The 25,885-nt window shown below is 37.9% G+C and overlaps 2 protein-coding genes and 1 long non-coding RNA gene across 3 annotated transcripts; 2 read left to right on the plus strand and 1 right to left on the minus strand.

Annotated features, from left to right (window-relative positions):
• The first annotated feature begins 1,261 nt into the window (after positions 1-1,261).
• LOC143864708 (12-oxophytodienoate reductase 2-like) lies at positions 1,262-3,717 on the plus strand. The gene is made up of 3 exons (XM_077375485.1): positions 1,262-1,387; positions 1,839-2,012; positions 2,637-3,717. Exons 2-3 carry the CDS (start codon positions 1,949-1,951, stop codon positions 3,230-3,232), a joined length of 660 nt encoding a protein of 219 aa, XP_077231600.1. The 5' UTR covers positions 1,262-1,387; positions 1,839-1,948; the 3' UTR covers positions 3,233-3,717.
• A 174-nt stretch (positions 3,718-3,891) lies between these two features.
• Positions 3,892-14,299, minus strand: LOC143864707 (uncharacterized). Its single transcript, XM_077375484.1, has 4 exons — positions 13,617-14,299; positions 6,827-7,452; positions 5,809-6,324; positions 3,892-4,146 (listed from the first exon to the last, which is right to left on the minus strand). The coding sequence occupies exons 1-4, from the start codon at positions 13,852-13,854 to the stop codon at positions 3,994-3,996; spliced, it is 1,533 nt and encodes a 510-aa protein (XP_077231599.1). The 5' UTR covers positions 13,855-14,299; the 3' UTR covers positions 3,892-3,993.
• Positions 14,300-20,123: 5,824 nt separating this feature from the next.
• LOC143864890 (uncharacterized) lies at positions 20,124-24,437 on the plus strand. The gene is made up of 3 exons (XR_013241370.1): positions 20,124-20,232; positions 20,644-20,733; positions 24,318-24,437. It is a non-coding gene; the product is annotated as an uncharacterized LOC143864890 (long non-coding RNA).
• Positions 24,438-25,885: the final 1,448 nt, after the last annotated feature.

Genomic DNA, 25,885 nt, shown 5'->3' on the forward strand with positions numbered 1-25,885 from the left:
ACAATTCAATATCTTTAGATCTATGTTTAATCTGATTAATCTAATATTAGATATCTATTAAGCTAAATAATCTAACCAGATAGATTACTGGAATACAAAATAAATTTTAAATCTTACCTCTTCTGGCCGGTATCGATCACTATTTTGATGTCCTTGATCTTCGTCTACCACTCCTTCAGTGCAACTTCACTTCAGCCGATCGATGGTAGTGGGGACTGGGGACTGATGGGGTGTGAAAACACCAGCCTCTCACAGGCCGCCACCTGTCCCAGAGTAGGTGAGCTGCAGCCTCTCACAGGCCGCCACCTGTCCCAGAGTAGGTGAGCTGCAGCCTCTCACAGGCCGCCACCTGTCTCAGAGTAGGTGAGCTGCAGCCTCTCACAGGCCGCCACCTGTCCTGGACACCTGTCCAGGACACCTCACCAGATTTTCCTATAAATAGAGGATCAAAGCTCAGACCAATGGGTAATGCGAAAATCCCTTCTCTCTCTAAACTCTTAGACATCTCCCCTTCACTCCTGCTCACACTGACTTGAGTGTCGAAGGGCCTGTCCGGAGTAAAACCCGGTCTGGTCTTCTGACCTCGCTTGCCTTGTGCAGGACTCAGCCCTCATAGCAGGACTCTCTCTCGACCACTTCACTCCTCGTTCACTCCGGTCCTTCAGGACTCAGCTCCCCTAGTCATTCAGCTCAGCTCTTACATCACTGCTGTACCTGTTACCGATTTTAGGTCTAACAGGGACCAATGCCATATAAATAGAAAACGATGTTAAATTCTGCCCATCATATATAGAACTCTAAAAGTAAGTTCATTTGATCAAATTTAGTGAAATAAAATCACCACCTTAACCATATGTGGTTGGCATAAACTAACTAATATTTGGTGTACCATGCTTTAATAATGATCCAAATTTAGGGTTATGTTGTTTTTTGTTTTTTGGTTATCTTTTTTTACCCTAGGCTAACGGCTAACCCGAACCCAACCCAGCCCAATATGGAAAAAAGGGATAGACAGGTTGGCTTAATGTTCACAGATTTAGAGGCGGGTCGGCCCCATATTGATTGATCTAGACCGTCCATCTGTATACTGGATTGTCCATTTGATGTGATTTTTAGGCCACTGAAGATCCACCATACGGCCTATGGGATGAAGATTGAAGAGTGTGGATAAAACAAAAGCTGCCCCACTATATAACATGGGTGGGCCTGGATCGATACATGATCATTATGCTTAATTTCTTGCTTACTGTTTACAGGTACCCAGAGACACCTGGTATTTGGACGAAAGAGCAGGTTGAAGCTTGGAAACCTATCGTGAATGCTGTTCATGAGAAGGGAGGCATCTTCTTTTGCCAGATTTGGAACGTTGGGAGAGTCTCCAATTCTAGTATGTATAAATCCCGGCTATCTATAAACTTCTTCTTTAGTACAATTTATGAAAGGATAGTCCATCAACAGATTGCCAATGTCAATGTTACTAATCAGCCTCAATATCCATTCTTCACGTGTACAATGATTTGAGTCATTTCATTTGTGGGGCAAACATAGATGTGCCAAGATACGGAAAAGCCAAAGTTAGAAGTTTTTAATACATGGGCCAAATATTTCACCATTCGGATAATCATAACGGTTGCCTATTTGAAGTGAACCAATAACCTTTTTTGCTTTAATCATCCATTGAGGCCAACTGATTGAACAATTAGGATCATTCATAGTATGATTTTTGGCCTGAAACATATCCTCTTCTACAAACCCATTTGTTTTCTACTATTGCCGGGTTAGAATATTAAGGCAAAACTCATGTTAATCTTTGATATTTTCTCTAATTCTTATTTCAGGCTATCAGCCTAACGGGCAAGCTCCAGTCTCCTCTACTGACAAGCCATTGACACCCCAACCTCGAGCCGACGGAGAGGAAACAACGTTCTCACCCCCACGACGGTTAAGGATGGATGAAATCCCTCAGATCATCGATGATTTTAGACTCGCTGCAAGGAATGCGATAGAAGCTGGTAAGCATTTTTCTGGAAATCAAGATAGTAATTTGTTCTTTTGTTACAGCTTGTAAAACACACCCTCCTTTGCCTCATATGTAGTCCAATCTCTCTTGGTCACCTTGTTAGTTGATAATCCTAACCTTAATCTGATAAATATCATTCTTTACCTTAGATGAATTCTTATTTGAGTCAGCGAATTGCCCTACCAAGTCAATCAAAACTCCTTCACTCTCAAATTATGACCACATCAACCGAGTCTACTTGAATTTTCTTTGGCCGCTTTTTTTATCCGTATCAAATTTTAAAACATAAATTCCATAATTGATGCGGTGAGATTTTTATCAACTTGGATGAGTTACCAGATTTCGTTATTAACATAGGAGGGCCAAAACCGAGTCTACTACAGCGAGTCAATTAATGAACTAGAGTTTTAAACATTGATTAGTATAATATCATCATAGACTGTGATTTTAAGCTCCCACTTGATTACTGAACACTAGAGGGAGCAGCATTAGTTTTTTTGTTTCAAAGATGAGAATTAAACTGCAATTCCTTTCGAGGACTGCTTACAGATTAACATCAAAGATCTCTCTCCCTCTCTCTTCAATTCTCTTGTCTAAAACTATTTTTCATACACAGGTTTTGATGGAGTTGAGATCCACGGCGCTCACGGATACCTCATCGACCAATTCATGAAAGACCAAGTCAATGACAGAACCGATGAATATGGAGGAAGCCTAGAGAACCGTTGCCGCTTCGCTCTAGAAGTAGTTGAAGCCGTGGCCAACGAGATTGGAGCCCACAGACTCGGCATTCGCCTCTCCCCCTTCGCAACTTTTATGGAGTCAGGAGATTCAAACCCCGAAGCTCTCGGCCTTTACATGGTCGAATCACTGAACAAATATGGAATTCTCTATGTCCACATGGTCGAGCCGAGGATGAAAACATCAATTGTTAAGATTTCAGAAACTCCCCACAGTCTTTTGCCCATGAGAAAAGCTTTCAAAGGGACTTTTATTGCTGCTGGTGGGTATAACAGAGAAGATGGGAACAGAGCTATTGCTGAAAATTATGCAGATCTAGTAGCATATGGTCGCTTCTTCTTGGCCAACCCAGATTTACCAAGAAGATTTGAACTTGATGCACCCCTTAACAAGTACAACAGAAACACTTTCTGCACACTTCATCCAGTTATTGGGTACACTGACTACCCATTTCTTGAATCTACTACTTAGGGTCACAAGTGAGGTTGAGAGAAGGGAGAATTTTGTTCTCTCTTTTCTACTGCTCTTGAAGGTCGTTGAAGCATCATAGTGTTAAAAGTGTTGACGAATTTATAATGTATGGTGAGAATCTGTGTAAGTTGTTATACTTAAAACAATATTGGTATTGAAATGAAACTGTTCAGAAATACAACGAGTCATTTCTGTGGAGATAGAAATAAAAACATGTCGACTGTTTCATGTCAATTTCGCATAGCATTTAGAACCACGCTTGCATGAATCTTCAAATTAGAAAGCCACTCTTGTATGTTGACCGAAGGATTTTGTTTCGGTGGGGATGGAAATAAAAACATGTCGACCTTTTTGTGTCAATTTCAATTGACATTTAGAATCATGCTTGCATGAATCTTCAAATTAGGGAACCACACTTGCTTCAATAATCTTCGGATTCCTAGATTCTCAAGGTCATAAAATAGCTTGTTTTGATTTTTTGCTCTCCTACTTTTGATGTCTGTAGCTTTTTGGCAAGAGCAAGTTTGATGCCTTCTGGTCTTGGGAGATAACATTTGTTCGACATTATTATTGTGATTGGCCAACAAAATAGCTCATGTGGGTCAATCACCATCAACCTAAAAAATTTGGCTTCCAATAATCATATGTAGAGATTTCGATGATGGTAAAGAATTATTTTTGCAATAATTTGGGTATTGTGAACTTCGGGCACCCGTGCATGCATAGAGAGATAAGTTTGCATGGAAAAGGCATTTTGTAACTTACAATGCACCACCTTTAGTAGCAGATTCAGGAATCAAAACATCAAAATCACTTACAGTCCATTCGGCAGTCTCAACAGTGTTGCTAACATATATTTCTGTACCTACATTGATCGAAGACCATAATCTCATCGCTGGTTTTGTTCCCGGATCCTGTTGAATAGCAGAAACATGCTGTCATCTTTGTAAAGTTGCAAATAATTCAAATATTCAAATGTATCACCAGGTCAAATAATCAAAATAATTTTATATTTGGTACAAGAAATGACGAAATATCACCACAAAAAAATACAAAATTACACCTAGACCATGACATGTACTTGTTAATTGAGATTCAGAAGTCCTGAATATGACAATGCAATAAACTAAAAGGAACACAGCCATGATATGCATATAAATAAATTCACGCATCTCTAAATCTTGATCATGGAGATCAAAAGACTAGCCAAGTCAACACAACTCAGGTTAAGTGTCGGGTAATAGGTTTGAGCTTGAAATTTTAAGAAATGGAATCTAGAAACTTGAGTAAGTTTAAAACTCACTTGGGTACATGGAAACTCAATTTAGTGATCTAAAATTCAAAAAATTTGATCAAGTACCCACATAATAGGAAAAGTCAACCAAGAACCAATTTTTTTGAAAATTCTGGCCCAAATATAAGCTGTTTGGAAGAATGATCGAATTTTGAGTTGATTGGCTCGGGCCCTTACTGAGTCTAATTTTATTTTCAAGCTCTTAAACCTTGATTCAACATGAACATGTAGAAATGATTTTGTATGTAAGGTAATGAATGATATACAGTAATGCATGTGAAACTTCACATATTTCCATTCAAAAAATTTAATATGTGGTCCATATATAAGAATAGTACATAAAATCAGAAAACAAGATATGTTGTTTACATCAAGAAAATAGAAAAAGGCAATTACTTTAAGGAAATGATATCCGCACAACAATGATTTGATATTGGCATTAACTCATCTTGTCTTTTATTATTTAAATAGCTGTCAAAGGTTACTAAAGTTCCCAAAAGCACTCAGAAGACAATTAAAACAGAAAGGACGAGCTGTGTTTGTGCAGATATTAAAACATTGTTGTGCCGATATCATTTTCCTTACTTTATTCTATGAAACCCAGATATTTGTACAGGCCCAACATACTATGTCTGAAAAATTACTATACTAATACCCATACTCAAATACATCATATACTTACGTTGGTCAAAATAACTATTATATTTTGAAACATAGGTCATTCTATTCGAATAAACTATAATGCGTTTCTACATTTTAATATCACCTACTTGCAATTATAACTTTGAGCATGTGAGTCTTGTAGATGTTCTTTTAAATTTACAATAAGTTCCATCTTCCATCTTAAATATAGTTAAGTTTTATGTCTTTTTATTTATACATATTCTGAGTTTTTATATGTGGCCGACCGTCCAAATTACAAGGGCAGGGTGTCAAAACCCTGCCCATTGATTTTTGATCTGGTCAAAGCAGATCAAAAATCAAATGGGCAAGGTTTTTGACACCCTGCCCTTGTAAATTCTCAGATATTCTTATGCCTCATCCCATGTATGGGACACATGTGGCATATCTGTGTCATAGAATTTGGAAAATGCAATTTCGCATTTCCGTTCCATGTCATTGCCTGTATCCATATCCGTGATCTGTGTATATATCAGTTTTTTTTAATAACATAGGGTAACCCCAGCCCATTTTAGGGTGAGACTAATCCCTATGGATATATCATATCAGTTTTTACATAAAACTTTCAAAGCGAAGCTTCAGTAAAGGCCATGCAAATCACCTGGTAAAAGTATAACCGACTAGAGAGGGCCCCCACATCTAGCTCCCATGTCTTCGAATCCCCAATCCAACCATCTCCCTTTTTCGCGGGATAACCATGCACAGCCCACTCAGCATGTGGCAGAATCTGAACTAGCTCTTGTGCTTGAGGATTGCTATATGGATCACATATATCAAATGGTTTCTCCAAATACCCTGCAATTCCCGGGGCACAATAGAGATGATATGCAGAATATGGAAACTTAGATGTATTATTCCTGTATATCTTCTCTCCTGTTAAACTTATGTGGTATGGAGGGCAAGACACAAGGTTATTCGGCCGGCACCAGCTTGTTGTCTCTGGGTTTATAATCATCTCACTATATCGGGTCACATCTGTTAAAACATCACCATCACATGGATCACCATTGTTCTTCCAACAGCTACCGATATCGACAAGATAAAACTGGCTATTTCGACCCCCACCACGCTTAACATCGAGTGTCAATCTAACCTTAAAATTTGGAGATTCCGGCAACTGAAATAACAAAAAATTACTATATTCAAAATAAGTTTGATAAGTTGAAGAAACAATGACAATTAATCCGGAAAGGAAAAAGGGAAGCTAAGAGTTTGCATGGGTAGGTTACATATTCAAGCTGCTTACCACCAGCGCTCTGAGAAGTTTTCCGGTGAGTGGCTGGTATCATTTTGTTCCTCTCCAACCGACGAATCACCTCCTAAAGTTTCAAGTCGATCCGACGGCCGGGTCAGGAGAACGAAGATTTCAAAGTGAGTGGCAGTTTCTGTGAATTTCAAAGTTGTGGTAGTTCAAAAAATTTACAGAAACTGCCACTCACTTTGGAAGCTTCGTTCTCCCGATCCGGCCATCGGATCGACTTGAAACTTTAGGGTATTAACAATACCAGCCACTCTCCGGAAAACTTTTCCGGTGGCCGGCAGTAAGCAGCTTGCACAGGTAAGCTACCTATGCAAACTCTTAGGTTCCCTTTTCCCAATTAGAAAACTAATATCAGTACCTTTGTCATGATACCACGGCCATCATAATGATAACCTCCATTAAATCCTTTTGCTGCATCGGAACGAAGATACAGCATAAGCCATGGATATTTTGATGATGTCTTAAGTAGGTGAGAGAAAACCCAACTTCCTGTGATGGAATTCTTCTCCCATGATACCGAAAAGTAGGAGTTATTTCCTGTGCCTTTATGTATATCAGCATTGAGATCATATGTACCATAAAAGCTTCCAGCTAGAGATGTTGTTTGCTTCATAGAAGAGTAACCACTTGACCAATTGTGATATAATAGTGGTTGATTCATACAACCTTCGCCAAAACATGGGAATTTTCTGTCTGTGACAATTGGACTGATCCTCTTTCCGTTTTCAGGACAAAGATTACTTTTGGTATCAAAGTTCCCATTTTTCAGCATAATCATCCAAAACTGCCATGGCCCTGTTGAACTGCTCACCTCGCAAAGGGAAGCCAGGTACAATTCCTTCTCCATAGCATACAAGTCGGGATCGGTGTATGGTTTGAAAGAAGGATTTGGAAACTTGTCACCCGCTCCTAGGCGATTTTCTGATTCCTCCACCTTCTGATGTACTATACAGTTTTTATCATTGATCTGACCCCCCAAAGAATCTGACAATCAGAAATTGAGAATGACAAGAATTATAGAGAAAATGGTAATATCTTTACAAGTGCAAATCTATAAACAAATCCCCTCAATGGAAACAACCATCTGGTAAAACTCTTAGAAAGATTATCAATTTCAAGACACTATGAAGATTAGAGATTAGAAAATGGAAAAACGGAGAAATCTTAGTAATCATATATAAAAACCACTCCCTGCAATAAAACCACCACCAATTCACTAAAATATGTGACCAGCACAACATTTCAAAACCTTAGTGGGTACATCTCAAGTCACTTATTGAGGATATTTAAGTAAATTGTGTGACTAAACTTCACAAATTCCCACTTTCTCCCATCTCTTCTTTCTCGCTGTCTTTCTTTCTTTTCTCTTTTTGAAACCCTAGTATAAGTTGAGAGATTTACAAGTTTGTGTCAGAGCTCCAAGAGATCTCAAGGTTGGTGTCATGCCGATCAAGACTAAAAGGAAGAGGTTTTCTCACCCTTTATCCGTCAGCTGACATAAGAAGCTGTATGGACAGAACTGTCAGATGATCATCCATCTGGTTTTATTTGATCAATGGTGTTTCAGCATAACTATTGCTATGTTTCCAAAAAAAAATATATTCAATATGCATTGATTTATTTTCTGATCTTGCAAATACAAACATCAAATTAATTCCAATCTGAGAAAATTTTCAATTCGCATTGATTTATTTTCTTATCTTTAAAAAAAAATCAAATTGATTCCAATCTGAGAAATTCAATGGATTGCTGATGGGTTGAATCTGCTTCTATTTATCTTAGAGCTATTTCCTAATGCGGCTGATTTCATATTGATTAGAGTAATATTGGATGTTGCTGTCCTACCTATTGTTTTTATATTTTTGTTCATGAGGTGATAGTGAATCACTGATTTAGTGCATTTTTCAGATGTCTTCACAAGTGGATGTGAATAAACATCTGAAATATGTAGGTTAACAGTATTAGTGATGCAACTTCAACCACCAAAGGTGTGTCAGGAGGTCGTGTGTCACATATGGGAGTTCATGGTGACGATATTCCATTAACAGATCAAGACTATGAAGTTGAATGGTATTAACCACAATTACCGGAAACATTAGATGCAAGTGGAAAACTTGTTTCCGAAACGGTATTTAAAAATTGGGGAAACGCGTGTGAAACGTCTGGGAAACACGTTGGAAATGTCTGGAAAACGCCTGGGAGATGCGTTTCGGAATGACTGTTTTTGTATTTTTGGGAAATATTTTTACCTAATTCAAATTGATAAAAAAATTTCTTACGTTTTAAGGGAAAAAAATTTCCAACCTTTTTAAGTTAACATCTAACCCTAAAATCACTCACCTCTCTCGCTCGAAAAGTCGAAAATCTCTCCCTTAGGGGTTTCATGTATGTTTCACTCTCGTCTCCCTTTGGTTTCATCTACGTTTCCCAAGACATTTCCCAACGCGTTCCCCATGCGATTTTCTATCGTTTCCCGTTTCTCGTTTCCCATTTATTTTTTCACGAATTTCACGTTTCCGTTTTACGTTTCGTTTCACATATCCGTTTCCCGACCTGGTAACTGTGGTACCAACTATTTGGAGTGGTCTCAATTATTGGAAGCTGTGGAAAGTTGGGATATATTGATGGAAAAATAACAAAACCAAGTTCTAGCACATGCAGGTTGTGCATCCAACACTATCCATCTTCAATGGTAGCTCATAATGCATCCGATCGGTCCAAAACACCTCTAAGGAGATGATTATTGTTACAAAAGAAGAACTTGAGAGCCTAAGACATATGATGACTCAGCTGAAACATTCTACCACGTCTACCTCCACCCTTACTCATTAAGGTACTTCTGCATCAGTATATCATGTCTCCTCTGGTTCTTATGGCCCATTATGGATCATCGATTTAGAGGCTTCTAAGCATATGATTGACATCGTTGCTTTTTTCTTATCATGTTTGTTCTGGTAGAGATAATGTGAGGGTTACTGTCGGTACCTTTTCTTCATTTACAACCTTACCAGCAGTCTACAAGATCAGCGATCTCTCAAACTATCAGCAAGGTATTATGGGCCATTTAAGGTATTAGTACGTGTTGGAGCTGCAGCCTACAAGCTATACTTGTCAGTTGGAGTCAAGATTCACAATGTCTTCCATGTTTCGTTCCTTAAGAAGAAACTTGGAGTATGTGTGCAGCCCAACTCACACATATCCCCTCTCACTGAAGGAGAGTTAGCCCATGGCCATCCTTGATCGACACATGATCAAGCAAGGGAACAAGGCAGGCACGGAGGTGTTGGTGCAGTGGTGTGGTGCTCCATCAGATGATGCCACTTGGGAGCGGTACCAACCTTGATTGAGTAATATCCTAAATTTCACCTTGAGGACAACTTGAATCCAAGGGAGGAGGAATGATATGGGTCTCATGTACAAAAGATTAGGAGCAATTATGGGTCATGTCTTGTAGTCATTGATTCTGTAAATACTGGTAGAAAAAAGGGTCTCAGTCATTTGTTGTTTGAATTGCATTTCAATAACTGTAGGAGCCATGGGTAAGGGGGCGAATACGGGTGCTTAAGAGGCAAGAAGAAGGAATTAGAACAAAAGAGCACAACTAAGAGAAGAAAAAGAAACTGGGAGCAATGCTCGACCCAATTGATATATTATCAATAACATAAGCTTATCAAAATCCAAAATCCCCTTCTACATATGGTTTCTATCCCTTTAAATGAAAGACTCTGAGATAAAATTCGTTAAAGCTTCTCCACTAACTAGCTTAGGGACTTACATATCAGAAATTGTTTTGGAAGTCACAAAACTTGACTGGTTTGGGAACCCACAGACACAGTCTACTAATTCTTTTTTTCTATGACATAGAGTATCCCCTACCCCATTTAGAGGCGGGACAAATCCCTACGGATGCCCTCAATCACCCTTAAACCATGTACACAGTCTACTAAATATGTCATAACTTTCTAACCACTTGTCCAATTTACAGGTTCTTATACTTGTTGGAAAAAGCACAAAAATATCTACAACTTCCTAGTTTACCACTTTTCAAGATTCTTCCATCTAGAAGTCCAAAAGTCAGGTTCAAAATCTGGCTGCTCATTATGGCGGGAATCCCCCCTCGAAATGGATATGTATCCGTTACTATTTTTGTTTTCACAATAACTCGTAAGAAGGTCAAAGAACATAAGAATAAGGAGGGTTACGAGTTGATGCGATTGTGTTAACATTTTTTATTTTTTTTTTTCGTTTTTTTTTTTTTCTTTTGAATGATAAAGAATTTCATTAAAAGGCAAAGAAGAAACAAAGGTGAGGACATTCTGAGGAGGTCAAGATAAAAAAAAGCAACAACAGAAAAGAGAAAAGGAAAAATACAACAAAGGATTGTTACATTTTTTTAATTTCAAAAAAACAAAAAATACAACAAAGGATCATCAAGGAGGCGGAACATCAAAAAGCTCAAGAGATTAACTTTGAACCTCTAATCTAGCTAGCATGTCGGCCTCCAAATTAGTTGAGCTTCTAACATGATGAAAAGAGGTGGAAGATCCCTCGACTGGATCTCTAATTTCATCAACCCATTGCACAAACCGCCAAGGAGGAGAAAGACTACGCCTCAACCAACTTATCACGTTTGAGGAGTCCCCTTCCACTATCACACTATCAAGAGTGTGAGCTTCTAAAAGCCTGATGCCTTGTAGCACGACTCTTAGCTTTGCCTCATTAGAGTCAGAAATGCCATTGGGGCCAGAAAAAGCCCAAAAAGTCACTCCCCTGTCATCTCTTAAAAGTCCCCCAATCTGAGCAGGACCCGGATTCCCCAAGCTGGAGCTATCAAAGTTTAGCTTTAGCTTCCCTAGCTCAGGAGGATCCCATCTCAGGGAAATGGGCTGATAATGCTCACCACTGCAACAAATCTCACACAATCCCAGCCACAAATCATAAGCCGATACAAATCTAAACTTAGGGAGGATCTTAACCCATGAGATGGTCAGAGCTATAATCTTCATAACAATTAAATGAGGGCTTTTAACTTCACTCTTGAAAACCCGAGCATTCTTCTCTTTCCAAAGAAATCATATAATGGCAAGCAATGATACATTACAAAGAATTTTGCCTTTCTTTCTCCATGGAGCCAGCACCCAACTCTTTTTTTAGCACCCAACTCTCCAATAAATCTGACAATGACGCCAAAAACACCCATGATATCCCAAACCTTTTTAAAATCTGGCTCCGTATGTACTTGGCTAATTTGCAATGAATAAAGATATGATGTACAGTCTCCATCTGCCTCCACACATAAAGCACAATGATCAATAATCATCATCTGACGAATGAGAAGGTGATCCACCGTTAGGATTTTATCATGCAAAGCTGACCAACCAAAAGCACACACCCTGGGAGGAGCAGGGATGCTCCATGCTCTAGCAAGCCGGGAGGGAGCAGAGTTCAAAACAATCTTATGGTAGAATGGCTTGATGTCGAAAGTCCCAGAAGAGCCCCGGATCCAAACCCTTGTGTCTTCCCCCAACTTCTTAATATAGATATCTTCTAGAGTTGCCGTCAAACTCGCTACCCTATCCACTTCTCTGTCGTAGAAGTTTCTTTTAAAACTTAGATTCCAAGACACGCTGTCACCTTCTCTTATGAAGCATTCTTTCATGAACACACCTTTATATGCCCCCACGGAATACAACTCTGGATATACATCCTTGAAAGGGTTCTTCTCCCCACACCACTTGTCCTCCCCAAATTTTATCATGTCCCCCTTGTAAACACAAAATCTTATACCTTTGTTAAATTTCTGCTTTAGGGCCAATACATCCCTCCATACGGTCAGGGGCGGAGCTAGGAATTTACACTTGGGGGGGCCCGACTAATTTACACCGGCTTGCATTGGTCATTGGGGGGGCCATGGCCATTAAACTATCCAAGCATGCATGTGCATTCCATGTACCATAGAAGAGATTTTGATAGTCATTGGGGGGACCATGGCCCCCCTCATGCTATATGTGCCTCCGCACCTGCATACGGTGACCCCACTATGTATGAATCTACATCTGATACCCATTGACCCAAATTTGACCCGTATTTTCCTTCAATGATTCACGCGCAAAGGTTCTGACTTTCTTTGTTGAATCTCCACAACCACTTCCCTAAAAGAGCTTCATTAACTGCATTCAATTTTCTAATGCAGAGCCCTCCAGATTTAATTGGCTTCGCCACTTCTTCCCAGCTAACTAGATGAATTTTTTTCTTTTCATCTGACCCCCACAAAGTCTCTTTGAATTTGCTCGATCCGTTTACACTCAAAGGACATTTGAAGACGAACAATTGGTAAATCGAAATGTTGGCTAGAACAGCTTTGGTGAGTAATTCTACCACCCAAAGAGACTAAGTTCCTCTTCCAAGTATCCATCATCCTTTCAATTCTTTCTATTATGGGGTCCCACTGGTTCTTTTAAGGTCTTCCTGCTCCCAACAGCAATCCTAGATACAAGGGCGGAGGCACATATAGCATGAGGGGGGCCATGGCTCCCCAATGACTTGCAAAATCTCTTTAATGGTGCATGGCTGTACATGGATGCTTAGCTAGTTTAGTGGCCATGCCCCGCACCCCATCCCAATGACCAATGCAGGCAAGTGTAAATTAGTCCCCCCAGTGTAAATTCCTGGCTCTGCCCCTGCCTAGATATGAAGGAGGAAACGTATGCACCGAGCATCCCAATAGGCCAGCCAATCCTTCCACCCCATCATCACCTATGTTAATTCCCAAAAGCCCTTGTGTTAACCCCTTTTATAATTTTGTTATCTTGTCTGAAGAAGTGATCTCACCCGTGGATGCAGGCCATTGTGCGGAACTACGTAAATTTGTGTGTGTTCTTTGTGTACTGTTGCTCTCTTATAATTCATGTGGCTGTTTCCGTTTTACCTTTGATTGTGTTATTAGCCGGATTTTATTTATTTTTTTGTTATTTCGCCTTATTGTGTTATTTTGTCAGATGGGAATTTCCCACACAAGATTTTGCACTTGTTTACCTTTTTCCAGGGAAATCAAGTGAATCTGTATATTTTTATTTCTTTATTTATTTATTGAACTGGGGAGCAAGTATTCAGATTTTGACACAAAAGAAAATGTTGATGCTCTGTACCTGTGATCAACGGGCAGTACAAATCTGCACAATCTGCTAATCTGGGGCTGCCCATGTTGAGTGCTTCCTGCCCAACTTCGTTGCAGAAATTCCAAGCTTCCAATGCAACTCTGATGTTTTGGCTCTTCATGCCTGGATCGCCTATTACAGATATGTATTTGTCTGAAGAACATGACACGAAGCAAGCGAAAAGCATAAACGAGATGAGAAGAAAAGAATAAGGAAGGTGTAAATCCATTTTGAAGATGTTGAAAAAATGGAGGAGATTTAGGAAGTGGGTTCTGTTTGAATTCAAGAAATTGGATGTGGGTCTGTGTTTTTCTCAAGATTAAATATAGATTTGGGATGTGGGTTTTGTTTGAATTCATGAAATTTGATGTGGGTTCGAGTTTTTCTGAAGATTCATGATTGAGCTTGTGTAGGTCTTCACTAACGTGCGCTGGGAAGGGGTGTCCTTGGTATCATACACCATGGAGAGAAGGGAAGGAAAAATATGTGATGGAAGCCAGTGGGGAAAATTTTAGGAGATGGGTTTTGTAGGGTTCATGAAATTGGATGCGGGTGTGTGTTTTTCTGAAGATTCAATGTGGATTTGTGGAGCTTGTGGAGATGGTCTTCACTAACATGCGCTTGGGGAAATTTTTAGGAAATGGGTTTTGTTGGATTTATGAAATTGGATGTGGGTTTGTGTCTTTTTCGGAGAACTCGAGGTGGAAAATGAGGGCAGGTCATATAGGCTCTGTTCACTTGCCTTCCCGAGAAAGGAAAGGGAAGGAAAACCCCCCATATTTTCTTGAGAAACCTCGAATTAGAGTGTTCACTTGTATTCTCAGGAAAGTGAAAAATCTGACATGGAACGTAATTATAATTACGTGGAAAAAAAAATTTCTCGCGAGGGCGCTTCTTATTTTCTCGTCAAATTGGTAGGATTTCAGGTTTCTCGAGAAAGTTTATCGCGCTGGGTATTCTTAACCCAAAAAAAAACGCAAGAACAACGGCTTATCTCCTTCCTCGGGCTTCCTTCTCCGGCGACCATTCCGTCTCCGTCCTCCTTCTCCGGCGACCATCAAGGTCTGTGGTAACTCCTCCTTCTTCGGCAACCATCAAGGTCAGTGGTAACTCCTCCATCTCCGTCCTTCGATCCTCTTCCTCTGTATTTTTTCTTTTTTTTTCCGGGTCGAATTCCCTTTTTTGGTAACATAGGTCTCCATCGACCTTGATCTACAAGAAAAATTAGAAGATCTACAGTATTATGATGTTGATGAAGAAGATCTATGGTTCGGATTTTTTGCAGAAATGGGTTTTTTCCTTGGGTTTTTTGCAAAAATGCTGTTGATCTCCATTGACCATGATCTACAAGAAAAAAATGAGTTTTTTCTTTTGATTTTTTTTTTCGAAATGGGTTTTTGTTCGGTTTTTTTTTTGTGTTGCAAACGTGGGTTTGTAAATGAGTTGTTCTCATTTTGTTTCAAAGAGGGGTTTGGGTTTTTCTCATTCGAATTTCAGAACTGGGTTTTGCAGAACTTTTTTTTTTTCAGAGATGGTTTTTTCTTCGGTTTTTTTTTTTTACAGAAAAGTGGGTTCGTAAATGTGTTATTCTCATTTTTTTTTTCAGAAAGGGGTTTGGGTTTTTCTCATTCAGAATTCAAAAATGGGTTTTTTCCTTGGGTTTTTTGCAGAAATGTTGTTGATCTCCATTGACCATGATCTACAAGAAAAATTAGAAGAGATTTTTTGCAGAAATGAGTTTTTTCTTTTGATTTTTTTTTTTCGAAATGGGTTTTTGTTCGGTTTTTTTTTTTTTTTGTTGCAGAAACATGGGTTTGTAAATGAGTTGTTCTCATTTTGTTTCAGATAGGGGTTTGGGTTTTTCTCATTCGAATTTCAGAAATGGGTTTTGTAAAACTTTTTTTTTTTCAGAGATGGTTTTTCTTCGGTTTGTTTTTTACAGAAAAGTGGGTTCGTAAATGCGTTATTCTCATTTTTTTTTTTTCAGAAAGGGGTTTGGGTTTTTCTCATTCAGAATTCAGAAATGGGTTTCGCAGAACTTGTTTTTTTGGGAAATGGGTTTGGCAGAAATGGGTTTTGCAAAGATGGATTTGCAGAAATGTTAATGTGGGTGTTGATGTATGGGTGGTGGATTTGAGGTGCTGATGTGGGTTGGGGATGTAGGGTTTGTTCATCTATTATTAATTTCGACTAGGGTTTCTTCATCTGTTAATATTTTCGACTAGGGTTTGATCATCTATTAATAATTTGTGGTTTGTTCATCTGTTAATTTTTGGCAAATGTACTGTCATTTGTTAATTAAGAAATAGGATACTTTTCATTTATGCACAGTTTTTTTTTTCCTTCGGCTATTGTTACATTGTGGTTGTGGGCGATGGTTGTTTGATGGTTGATGGTTGTTTGTGGGTGGTTGTTGGGTGGTTGTGGATGGTTGTTGGTGGCTGTGGGAGTTTTGTTTCAATTGTTGTAACTGTGGTTATGGTGTCTTTGGGTGTTGGGTTCTTATCTTGAGTTATGTTTTTTTAATATCTGGTAGGGTTATCATCATGCCTCGACAACCAGCAGATAGGCGAATGTTGATCCTTCGAGCTGCAGCTATAGTAATCTCTGCGGCGGCTGCAGTTACGCTTAGGGTTCGACTATACCTAGAGCAGAATATTACAAGAGCACCTTACAAAAGCGGCTACCTAACCCGTAGGACCTTTGTTAGACGTATCACGAATGCAGAGAACCATTGTGTTGCTCTTCTTCGTATGGATGTTCGGCCTTTTCAGAAACACTACATTGCTGGAAGACACAATTCATTGCACTATTGAGGAACAAGTTATGATTTTCTTAAGTGGGATTGCACACAACGAAATGAATCGTACTGTTAGGGCAACCAGAAGAAGGTCTAGGGCAACTGTTTTAAAGTATTTTAATAAGGTTCTCGATGCTGTTCTCATTCTGCTGATGCCAAAATTAGTGTGGGGTTAGCCATTGGTGTGGGGTTAGTACCTATGACAGTAGCATTTTAGACTTTTTCCACTTGTTTATGAGGTATGTTAACTCACATTATGGTTTTATATGTAGACTGGGCATTAAAATGGTTGCTGATGCCAAAATTACTACTAGTGAGGTACATAGCCTCCCTGACCTCAAAGATGCCATGTTGAACATTAATGGTTTCGCTAGAGGTGAGCTCATTAATGCTTATGTTCACCTGCATGGGCATCAGAAGGAAGTTGAGGCCTTTCTTTCTCTAGACGAGATGGATTGAGTGGAGATGTTGGGGTGCATTCTGCGCCGTTTGGGTTTGTGATGTTTATGTATTTTTTGTTGAACCGTATATATGAACTAATGTGTGTATATCTATCTATATTTTGGGTGTACAAAGACTTTGGTAGAAATGTTATAACTTATGTTTAATTTCTGTTGGTGGATCATACTATGTACGTGTTGTTTATGCGGTAGCATTTAATGGCTTTTGTTTTGTCCCATTTTATAAAGCTACTTGAAGAAATCCAGTATAATTGCATAATCATTACTTATGAAGGTAAGAGTCAGGTAAATATTGTTCAGTTTTTGGTTGCTAAATTACAAAAGCCATGCTTTTCTAATGAAAGAACAGTGGTTCTAGAAACACTATCTTACTGTTTCTCTTTTAGAGATAATGTCAAAGCTTCCACATGTTGTAAGAAAAGTCCAATTCTAAAATGAATTGTTAAGTTTGTAACTTAAGCATTCTGTTCTCGGAGTGATACTGATCCGAGCTTCTTGGTTTAGCTAGCAGCTGAGCTCTGATTCCAAAAAGTTGTCGAGTTTTATTACGTTTGAGAATGACCAGACTGATTTTACAAAATTTAGCTTAGTTGATCTACTGGGCCAATTTTTTCGAAGGACGAAATCAAGACTCTACTTATTCAGTATCCACTATTTTTCCTTGATTGTCTATTTTGTGATTAGACATTAGCTATAGTCTTGGTATCAAGCTGAATAGAGACGGGCCCGTGAGTAACTTTCTTTTCTAAAACCCCATACCAAAATGCCTTGTACGGATTCTGTACAGAGGGCATGATGTACTCAGAGTTGAAAGTCAAGTAGAGTAGCGCTTTAGATACAAATACTTAGAAAAGCTTTAGCAAGACTGCTACATTTCCTTCTTCAGAGGAGATGCTATCATAGTTTATGTCTACGGATCATAGTGACAGGAAAACCGATGCTTGCTCCATGCACATAGTGACAGGAAAACAGAGTCATGTCTGTGCTTGCTCCATGCCTCTGCTTGTATGTCTCAAATCCATGTTTTATATGATTTTCATGGATGTAAGAAATCAGAAAGGCTCATATCTCATATTTTTTGCAGGATTCCTTGATGGAACTATGCAGGCTCTTCTTTATCCATATTGATTTGTTCTTTTGGATGATTTTCTTCTTGGATTTTGATATTTTGGTGAATGGGTTTGATTGAACAGGGCAGCAGACTAAGTGTCTCATTTTGACATGCACAAATTGCACATTGAAGTTCGGGTTCTTCAGGATGTTGGGAGTTCTATATTTTACCATGGTAGGTATATAATCCAATAGCATGCAAATTTGCTAGGTTCATTTGGATGGATTAGGGATCTATGTACGTGTTGTTTATGCGGTAGCATTTAATGCCAAAAAAAAATCTTGTGCAAAATATGTTTAATATGGGTTTCTGCATATTTTCCCTTGCTTTCTGGGCAAGTGAACAACGAGAAAATAACTATCCTGCATATTTTCCCTCCCTTTCTGGGCAAGTGAACAGCGAGAAAGTATGGGAAAATCACAGTTTCTTTTCCTTTCCTTTCCATTTTGTCACGTCAGATTCATTTTCTTTCCTTTCCTTTTCCGGGAAAACAAGTGAACAGAGCCATAAAGAACAGGAAGATTTGTGACAAGGCTTTTGTTTGATTTGTGAAACTGCAAAATACTGTTGTCTGTTTGTGGGGATGGAAGTCAAGGACTCAAGATATGTTGATAAAGAGATTTGCTAGGGACCATTGCATAAGGCATTTCACAGACAGGCTATGCCATCAGAGAGCAGCCACCTCAGATGAATTAAATGAATAAGACAAAATCTGTTGAAAAGTGAGCTTTTGTGGCTGAATCTCATGCAATACTGTTTTTGGTAAGAGGGTAAAAGGCGGTGCGAATTATCCTACAATGGGTGCGAATTTATCATTGCCATACCTTTTTCTGAAGATGGCCGCTAGCAAATCCCTGCAAATATCCCTTTTTAAGAGCTTGAGAACTGCTACCAAAACGGGGACCCGTCTTGTCCCGAAGAAAACGGTTCTTTATCTGGCGCCAAGTGCACAAAATGACAAAGAAAACAGGTTCCCAATTGGCACCACCTACACAAAAGGAGAAAGAGAAAAGCTCTAGGGCCGTTTGGTTACGCGGATTTTAGAATCCAGGTTTTAGTTTGAAAACAGTGTAAAAGAGGGTTCATGATCCAGCATCTATATATCCTGACAACGTTTCTTGGATTTTAAGTGAGAAATTCAGGTTTTAAAAATCTCTCCTGCATCTTGTGATTTCTAAAACCTTGAAATATGGGAGGATCTGCTACTCTCTTGATGGCAGAAAGAAGGGCAAGAAGTAAAAAACGACAGCTGGGCCGCTTCTTCTCTTATCTCTTAGCTACAATTTTGAAGAAATCCCGGATTCTAAAATCCGAATATCCAAACGGTCTATATTGTGGGGGCTAAAGCTGGTTTCTATTAAAATGACCAAAAATACCCCTACTTCTGGGGTAAACTTTTGAAGTAAAACCATCGACTTTTGGGTTGGTCGGACATTTTGCAGACCCATGTTGGCCTTGTGAAGAGACCTGGTTGGTGTTTGTTATGGCATGCTTTGAAATTTCAACCTCTAAATAAGGGGTTTTGGTCATTTAAGAATCAACATGTAAAGACTGTTGTTGTTAGGGATAATTCATAAAATAAAAGAAAAATAGGATTGACAGAGATAAATATTTTATAGAGACAAAAGGTTTGTTGTAAGGGATAAAGAGCAGGAAAAGCTTTTTTGTGGGGAATAAAATTTTTATTGAAAAATTGTAAGGAGTGAATTGGAAATGAGTATATTGCCCTGTTTGGATTGCAGGAATTTTATAGAAAAGTTTGAAAAGGAAAAATATTTGTAAAGTTCCTATATTTTTTGGTATGTCAAAAAAAATATATAACTTGAGCCAATCCTATTCAATTTTTACTATGGAGTACCCTCTAAATTAACCATAAACATGCCAATCCATTTCTATTCTAAAAGCCTAAAAGCTTGAAAGTTCATCAACCATCTTTCACCGAAATTCCCTACCCTTCTTTTCTAAATCTTCCAGCTACGTCCTGAATTCTCCTGGCCATTTTCGCCATTTCATTGCTGGGTTGCCCACACAGGAAGAGACGTGTAAAAAAAACTTCCGCATGTCAGCCACGTGTTTTCAATTGTAATTGGTAGATTAGATGAAATGCTGACAGTTTCCTGTCATATGTAGAAAGCAAATATTGATCAAGATAAGATGGCACCAATTCCTTATGAAGTCAAAGCAAAAACAATTCTTAATCAGTTTCTGAAATTTCATCCAAAGCAATTTTACACGGTAAGGACTATTTCTAACCTCCTCAGTTGATTTTCGGTTTCCAGTTCTTAATCAGTTTCTGAAATTTCATTCAAAGCATTTACAGGAGAAGGCTTCCATAATTGGATGAAATGATTGTAAATATTTATTAGTCTCCATTAATTAAAAGAGAAATTCTAGGAGACACGGTTCACCTGTGTTTTGTGTTTGCTTTAGAAGGGATTGAAGATGGAATTGAAGGTAGGATGTGTTTTATAAGTGCCCAACCGTTGAGTTTATATTGGTTCTAAGATAACAATGTTTTAAGTGTCCTTAAGATAACAATTGCTTAGGAAAATTGTTGTTCTTTATGTGCCGTTGCTCAAGAAAGAAAATTGTCATGTAAATGTTTATCTCCCCCTTTTTTAATGCTATATCTGCTTTGATTTTCAGTGGTCTGAGCTCATGTTCCAAGGTTGACACTAGATGATCTCTTTGAGCAAGAGTGATGCCTCAAAAGTTGTTTTAGAGGAACTTAAAGAGGTATAATGGGATATGTGCCTATCATAAAATATCTGATATTATTCATGTGTTAAATATTCCATTAAAAAATTCATGTGTTAAATATCTGATGGAATTCATGTGTTCACTTTCTAATGTGCATGATCATATTAGATTTTTTCACTTAAAAGTTACTCAGTTCAATTACCTCTCTCCACTATGAGTGAATAAATTCCAGTGTCCACTATGAGTGAATAAATTCCAGTTTTCTGTATGTGCGAAAGTTTACATATGAGCGGCATGATCTTAATTTCATGCCGAGCGATGAATTTAATAGCAATTAGTTGTTATTGATTATTTCTTCTGAAAATGTTGTTATTGATTATTATTTAGAGCAATTTAGTCAGAGCTTGGAAAATGAACAAGCAAATGGTAATATATCTGAGCAACTTCGCTAGGTTGATCATGATGAGAACCAATTCATTTTTTTGGGGTAATTTCACTGAAATTTCAGTGCATTCCATGAGCTGAGATTTTAAATTTCAAATCAAACAGAGTATGATTTTTTACAAATACAATAGGATGTTTTGGGTTTGTTTCATGTCTGCTTTCTTTCTAGAAACGAAAGTTGTCCTCGAGTTTGGACTCCCCTGCCTATCTCCAAGGCTAAGAACTCATTGGGTTTGGAGTTCACACAGAATTGCATCTGTTTCCTTGAGGATGGTAAGAGTTTTTCCTCAAGGATGGTAAGCTGAGCTCTTCAATACATTCAATTTGGAGGACAGTACTTTTGAGCTATTTCTTCCAAGTGGGCATGATTCATTTGAATTTGGTCCTACTGTGGTTAAACCAAATCCATGGTAGGGATGGGCTGCCTAATATTTCTATTCAGTTTGAGAGCTCTAAAAAATGCTTTTGTTTTGCACTCCATTTTTACATTGAGTAGCTACCCAAATCATTTTTAATATGTGAGAGTTCACGCAGGACAAACCTATATTAATTTCAAGGTGAGAGAAAATTTTAGTAGCAACCAGTTGTTAAAAAAAATCAGTTGTTATTGGTTGTTATTTAGAGCAATTTATATCCCATGTTGCCTCAACACGTAGGAGATGATAGTTTCAAAAGGGAAATGTTATCTGCACTACTTTATCTTGATGAGGGCACTCCTCATTTTATTAAAAGTACGGTATGGCCCGCACCATAGGATGATCCAAACCGTCCATAAGATGGGCCACAGCCTAAATAGGTTGTGCCTCAAAAAACATTTCCATAGGTTGATCCTAATCTTCTGATCTATAGAGGGTTAGAATCAACCCTCTAACATTCAGACCGGAGGGTTAGGATCAACCTATGGAAATGATTTTTGGGGCACAACCTATGTTGGCTTTGGTCCATCTAATGGATTGTTTGGATCATCCTATGGTGTGGGCACTTTTAATAAAATGAGGAGTGCCCTCATCAAAATACAGTAGTGCTGATAACATTTCCCTTTCGAAATTATATTACTTATATTTACGTGCATAGATTAGTTCAAGATTTTAACAACTATGTTAACTTTGTTTAGAACGAGTTATTATAAGTCAAGCAATCATGTTGTCCCAATTTGCTTCAAATATGCCAAAATGGACCAAAAATCTTATCGAGGTGTCTTCTTATCATGCCATGCGTTCTTCCTCATATTGGCAAAGCAATAACTTTTCTCCAAATTTTACGGGTTCTCTTCTCTTTAGTATGTTCTATTTTTTTCAATCTGTCATATAACGCCCACCATTTAATCATGCACCATTTCTTTTATAACAAGTTTTTTTTTTTTTAACTCCATCTTTAAATTATGTTTAAATTATAAATAATAATATAAATAAAATACCATGAAGTTTTTTACTTTTGTACTAAAGGAAGTAGTTTTAGGTTGTTGAGCTCTAAAGGAAGTAGTTTCAGATTGCATACATAAAAGTAATTCAGTATCAATATAAATAGAATACCATGCAGTATTTTACTGTTGTATTAAAGGAAGTAGATTCAGGTTGTTGAGTTCTAAAGGAAATAGTTTCAGATTGCACACATAAAAATTAATTTAGGAGCAATATTTTTCCCTTCACACACATTTTCTCCAAAAGTAATTTATTTTATTTCCAGCCCAGATCCTATTCATGCCTATATACACATGAAAAAATTCTTTAGCACAGTCGCCAATAAAAGTAAGCTTCTAAGCATATAAAAGACGCATTTCATAGGTTTGCCTCTTTAATGGTTTTTGAAATTATATGGGATGCCTACTCTCTTCCACTAAGTTATATCTTGCTTGGCTTGAAAATTAATTGAATTTTGCAATGTAGTCTTCTCACAGCTCCCCACATCGGCTTCAATGTTCTGTAACAATATAGGTTTAACAAAAGATAGACCAAGTGGAAGTGGAGAATCAAAACTATCGCATTTCTGAATGTGAGTTCCAATAAAAGACAACATAATAGCCAACTTCCTTTTTCCTGGTACACTTTAGTCCCTGTTCGTCTGAGATTGTGCCAATCGCTTCTCAGCCCCAAACCTGATTGGTACTCTTAGTTGCAACAGAAAGATAGAAGCACTATGTTCTATAAGAAGACAAATTTGATTCAAATCCATTTGAACATTAAAATGTGAGGGAACAAACTTTGCATCCGGCTTCGGCAAATTGAAGCTAACCTTAGTGAGTAAACAAAAAATTCTCTTTTTCAGTCATTGAACTGCTTGAGCTTTAGCTTCAATTGATTCTTTGAACTCACATAGACCTTAAAATCTTTTTCCCATAAAATTAAGATGAGGATTCATCTCGGTCATTTTAGAAAGGCTTGGCATGGAAATACTGCTTTGGTTTCCTCAATATGTGATTATTAATTGTGATTATTAGTTGCACCATATGCTGACAACAACATCACAACTACTACAAGTTTAAGCAAATTTAAATTCTAAATATGAACTGATTTTTTCCCTAACTCAGTGAGATACTCATTTAAATTTCTTTCCCTTGCTCTCTTCTATTTTTCTTGAATCATCTTTTTTTGCTCGATATTTTTAAGTAGCAGGCAAGTTTAAGCATATGCTTTTCAAGCCTTTTGTGTTTCTAAATTCTTGGTAGTCTTTATGCTCATGCAATAACTTCTATGCATGTACTTGTAGACAAAGGTTGGTATAAAAGTCGATAAAATGATTTCATTTTACTTTTTGTTGCTTCTCTGCCAGTTTTAAGCCATATTTTTGAAGAGGCCAGTTACTCAAGGGAGTTCTTTTGTTGTTGGATGACTTCATTAAGATGTTGCTCCTTTCATTTGGAGATTTAAACTAAGCTTTATATAGAAAATATAGGCTCCCTCTCTCTCTCTTTTTTCCGGCAGAAAAATTGTTCAAGCCTATACTTTTGCACCTTTTTATTTCTATTTATTAAAATATGGTGTCTTCGTCTACTATATAATTCCAATCTACCTAATACACTTATTTGTGTATGATTAGAAAATGAGCTGTCCATGAAAGTTTTGAAGAAATCAGATGCTCCTAAACAATGCGTGTCGTTTGAATTTCGTAATTTAGTTTGACTAAGCAACTATGAAGAATACTTTTCTTTTTCATTTATTATTGCTGCTTTGTTGTAGTCATTAGAAGAAACAAAAAAGACTGCAGTCAAAGAGAAGATTGAAGAGAAATAAAATCGAAAAGCCAATGCTGTTGAATCAGGAAATCTAAGAATTTATGAGTGGGCAACAACATTGGTAATAGTTTCTATTGGATCTGGTGTTTTTCATTTTTCTAAAGCAGGGAATGAATGTGATCAATGAAAGTAGTAGTTTTGGTAGCTGTTAGATCTGGCATCTTTTAGCCGGGTTGGAAGATTCCAACGACATATACATGGCTAACAAATTGTAAATGTGACATCAGTTTGAGTATTTGATTGTCTTTTTAATTGGTTGATATAATGATAATTTATATTTAACATGTAGCTACTGGTGGGGCTGGTGGTGTTCTTCAGTCTGTTTTAGCTGACAAATTGGATGCCTTACATGTGGGCATGGCATCTCTTATGGCGGTGCTTAAGACAGAGGAGTCAGCTATCGAGCATTTGCTTGAAAACTTCCATTCCAGTAGGAATATTAGAAAACAAAACTGGTTTTGGACTGCCCTGCCTTGGTTGCTACCCTATAGAAGGAGGCTTTGGAAGGAAAGTGTGAAATGTGGGCTGAAGTTCACAAGTGAGCGACTGTAATAAACTTAGTTATTTTCAGGACAGAACACTTAATTACATGATTGATAAATGTCATTGCTTGTGACATTCTCTGCTTGATGTTGTTGTCATCGTGGTTGTAAGGTGGTTTCTGCTTTCATGCAATCATCTGATTCCATGGTAAGAAACTTGGTGTAACACATAGTTGCACCCTCTCATACATAGGGTTGTTCTCAAAGTTCCTGTGACCAGTCAGTTTGAGAAAAAAGTTGAATCACATCTACTTGGACGAATGAGGTCCAATGTTCTTGAAGAAGCAATTCTTCGAATAGATTATTGCTTTTTTGTCTATTCCGCTGGAATTTTTACAGTGGTGTCACTAGGATCTCTTTCCATGGGGTAAATTAATAAAGCCACTTTAGGGACCACTTGAGAGGATGTTTTTTCTTACATGGTCGTTTCTTGTTTCTGTACTTTGACATGCATGCAATGCTCACGAGGTAATAGTGTATTTAGGTTGAACATCAGGCTTGACTATAAAATGTGCCATTAGCTACATGCAAATTCGTAGTTGAACTCTAGCCGAATTCCAGAATATGGCTCCCATGAAACATATGGAAACATATGGAATATTTACTGATGCAGTTCCTCATATTTCTTTAAGAAAATAGAGAAATTGATGCGGCTTTTGGTAGTATCAAAATGGCACTTTTCTTTAATTTTGTGTTTTAAATCACTCTGCAAGATTATGGGCGAAAATATAGTGCTAGAACATTAGTAGCCGATTATCGTTGTCTTTATGGTCACTTATCCAAGAATCTGTCACTTATACAAGATTCTCAGGCTGGTCTAAGATATCATATGAAGTGTGTAGATCTCTAATTAGTTGGGATGAAGTAGGGGACAGAAAACTGCTTTGACCTGAGTTAGTTCAAGAAACTACATAGGAGATTAATCTTGTTGGTGACAAACTCTTTGTTCTTCAATTCAAACAGAACGACG

This window comes from Tasmannia lanceolata, unplaced genomic scaffold (genome assembly GCF_043159265.1).
Source record: "Tasmannia lanceolata isolate RefF3 unplaced genomic scaffold, GAP_Taslan_0.1 ptg000054l, whole genome shotgun sequence".
Lineage (NCBI taxonomy): Eukaryota > Viridiplantae > Streptophyta > Magnoliopsida > Canellales > Winteraceae > Tasmannia > Tasmannia lanceolata.

What these genes read in the sequence shown, in the direction of transcription:
- LOC143864708 (XM_077375485.1), top strand. Translation starts at nt 1,949, where the DNA reads ATGGATGAAATCCCTCAGATCATCGATGATTTTAGACTCGCTGCAAGG. An exon ending in AAGGAATGCGATAGAAGCTG is followed by an intron (nt 2,013 to 2,636) that starts GTAAGCATTTTT and finishes TTTCATACACAG; the next exon opens with GTTTTGATGGAGTTGAGATC.
- LOC143864707 (XM_077375484.1), bottom strand. Translation starts at nt 13,854, where the DNA reads ATGGATTTACACCTTCCTTATTCTTTTCTTCTCATCTCGTTTATGCTT. An exon ending in GTACTGCCCGTTGATCACAG is followed by an intron (nt 7,453 to 13,616) that starts GTACAGAGCATC and finishes TCTGATTGTCAG; the next exon opens with ATTCTTTGGGGGGTCAGATC. An exon ending in GTCGGTTATACTTTTACCAG is followed by an intron (nt 4,147 to 5,808) that starts GTGATTTGCATG and finishes GCTATTCAACAG; the next exon opens with GATCCGGGAACAAAACCAGC.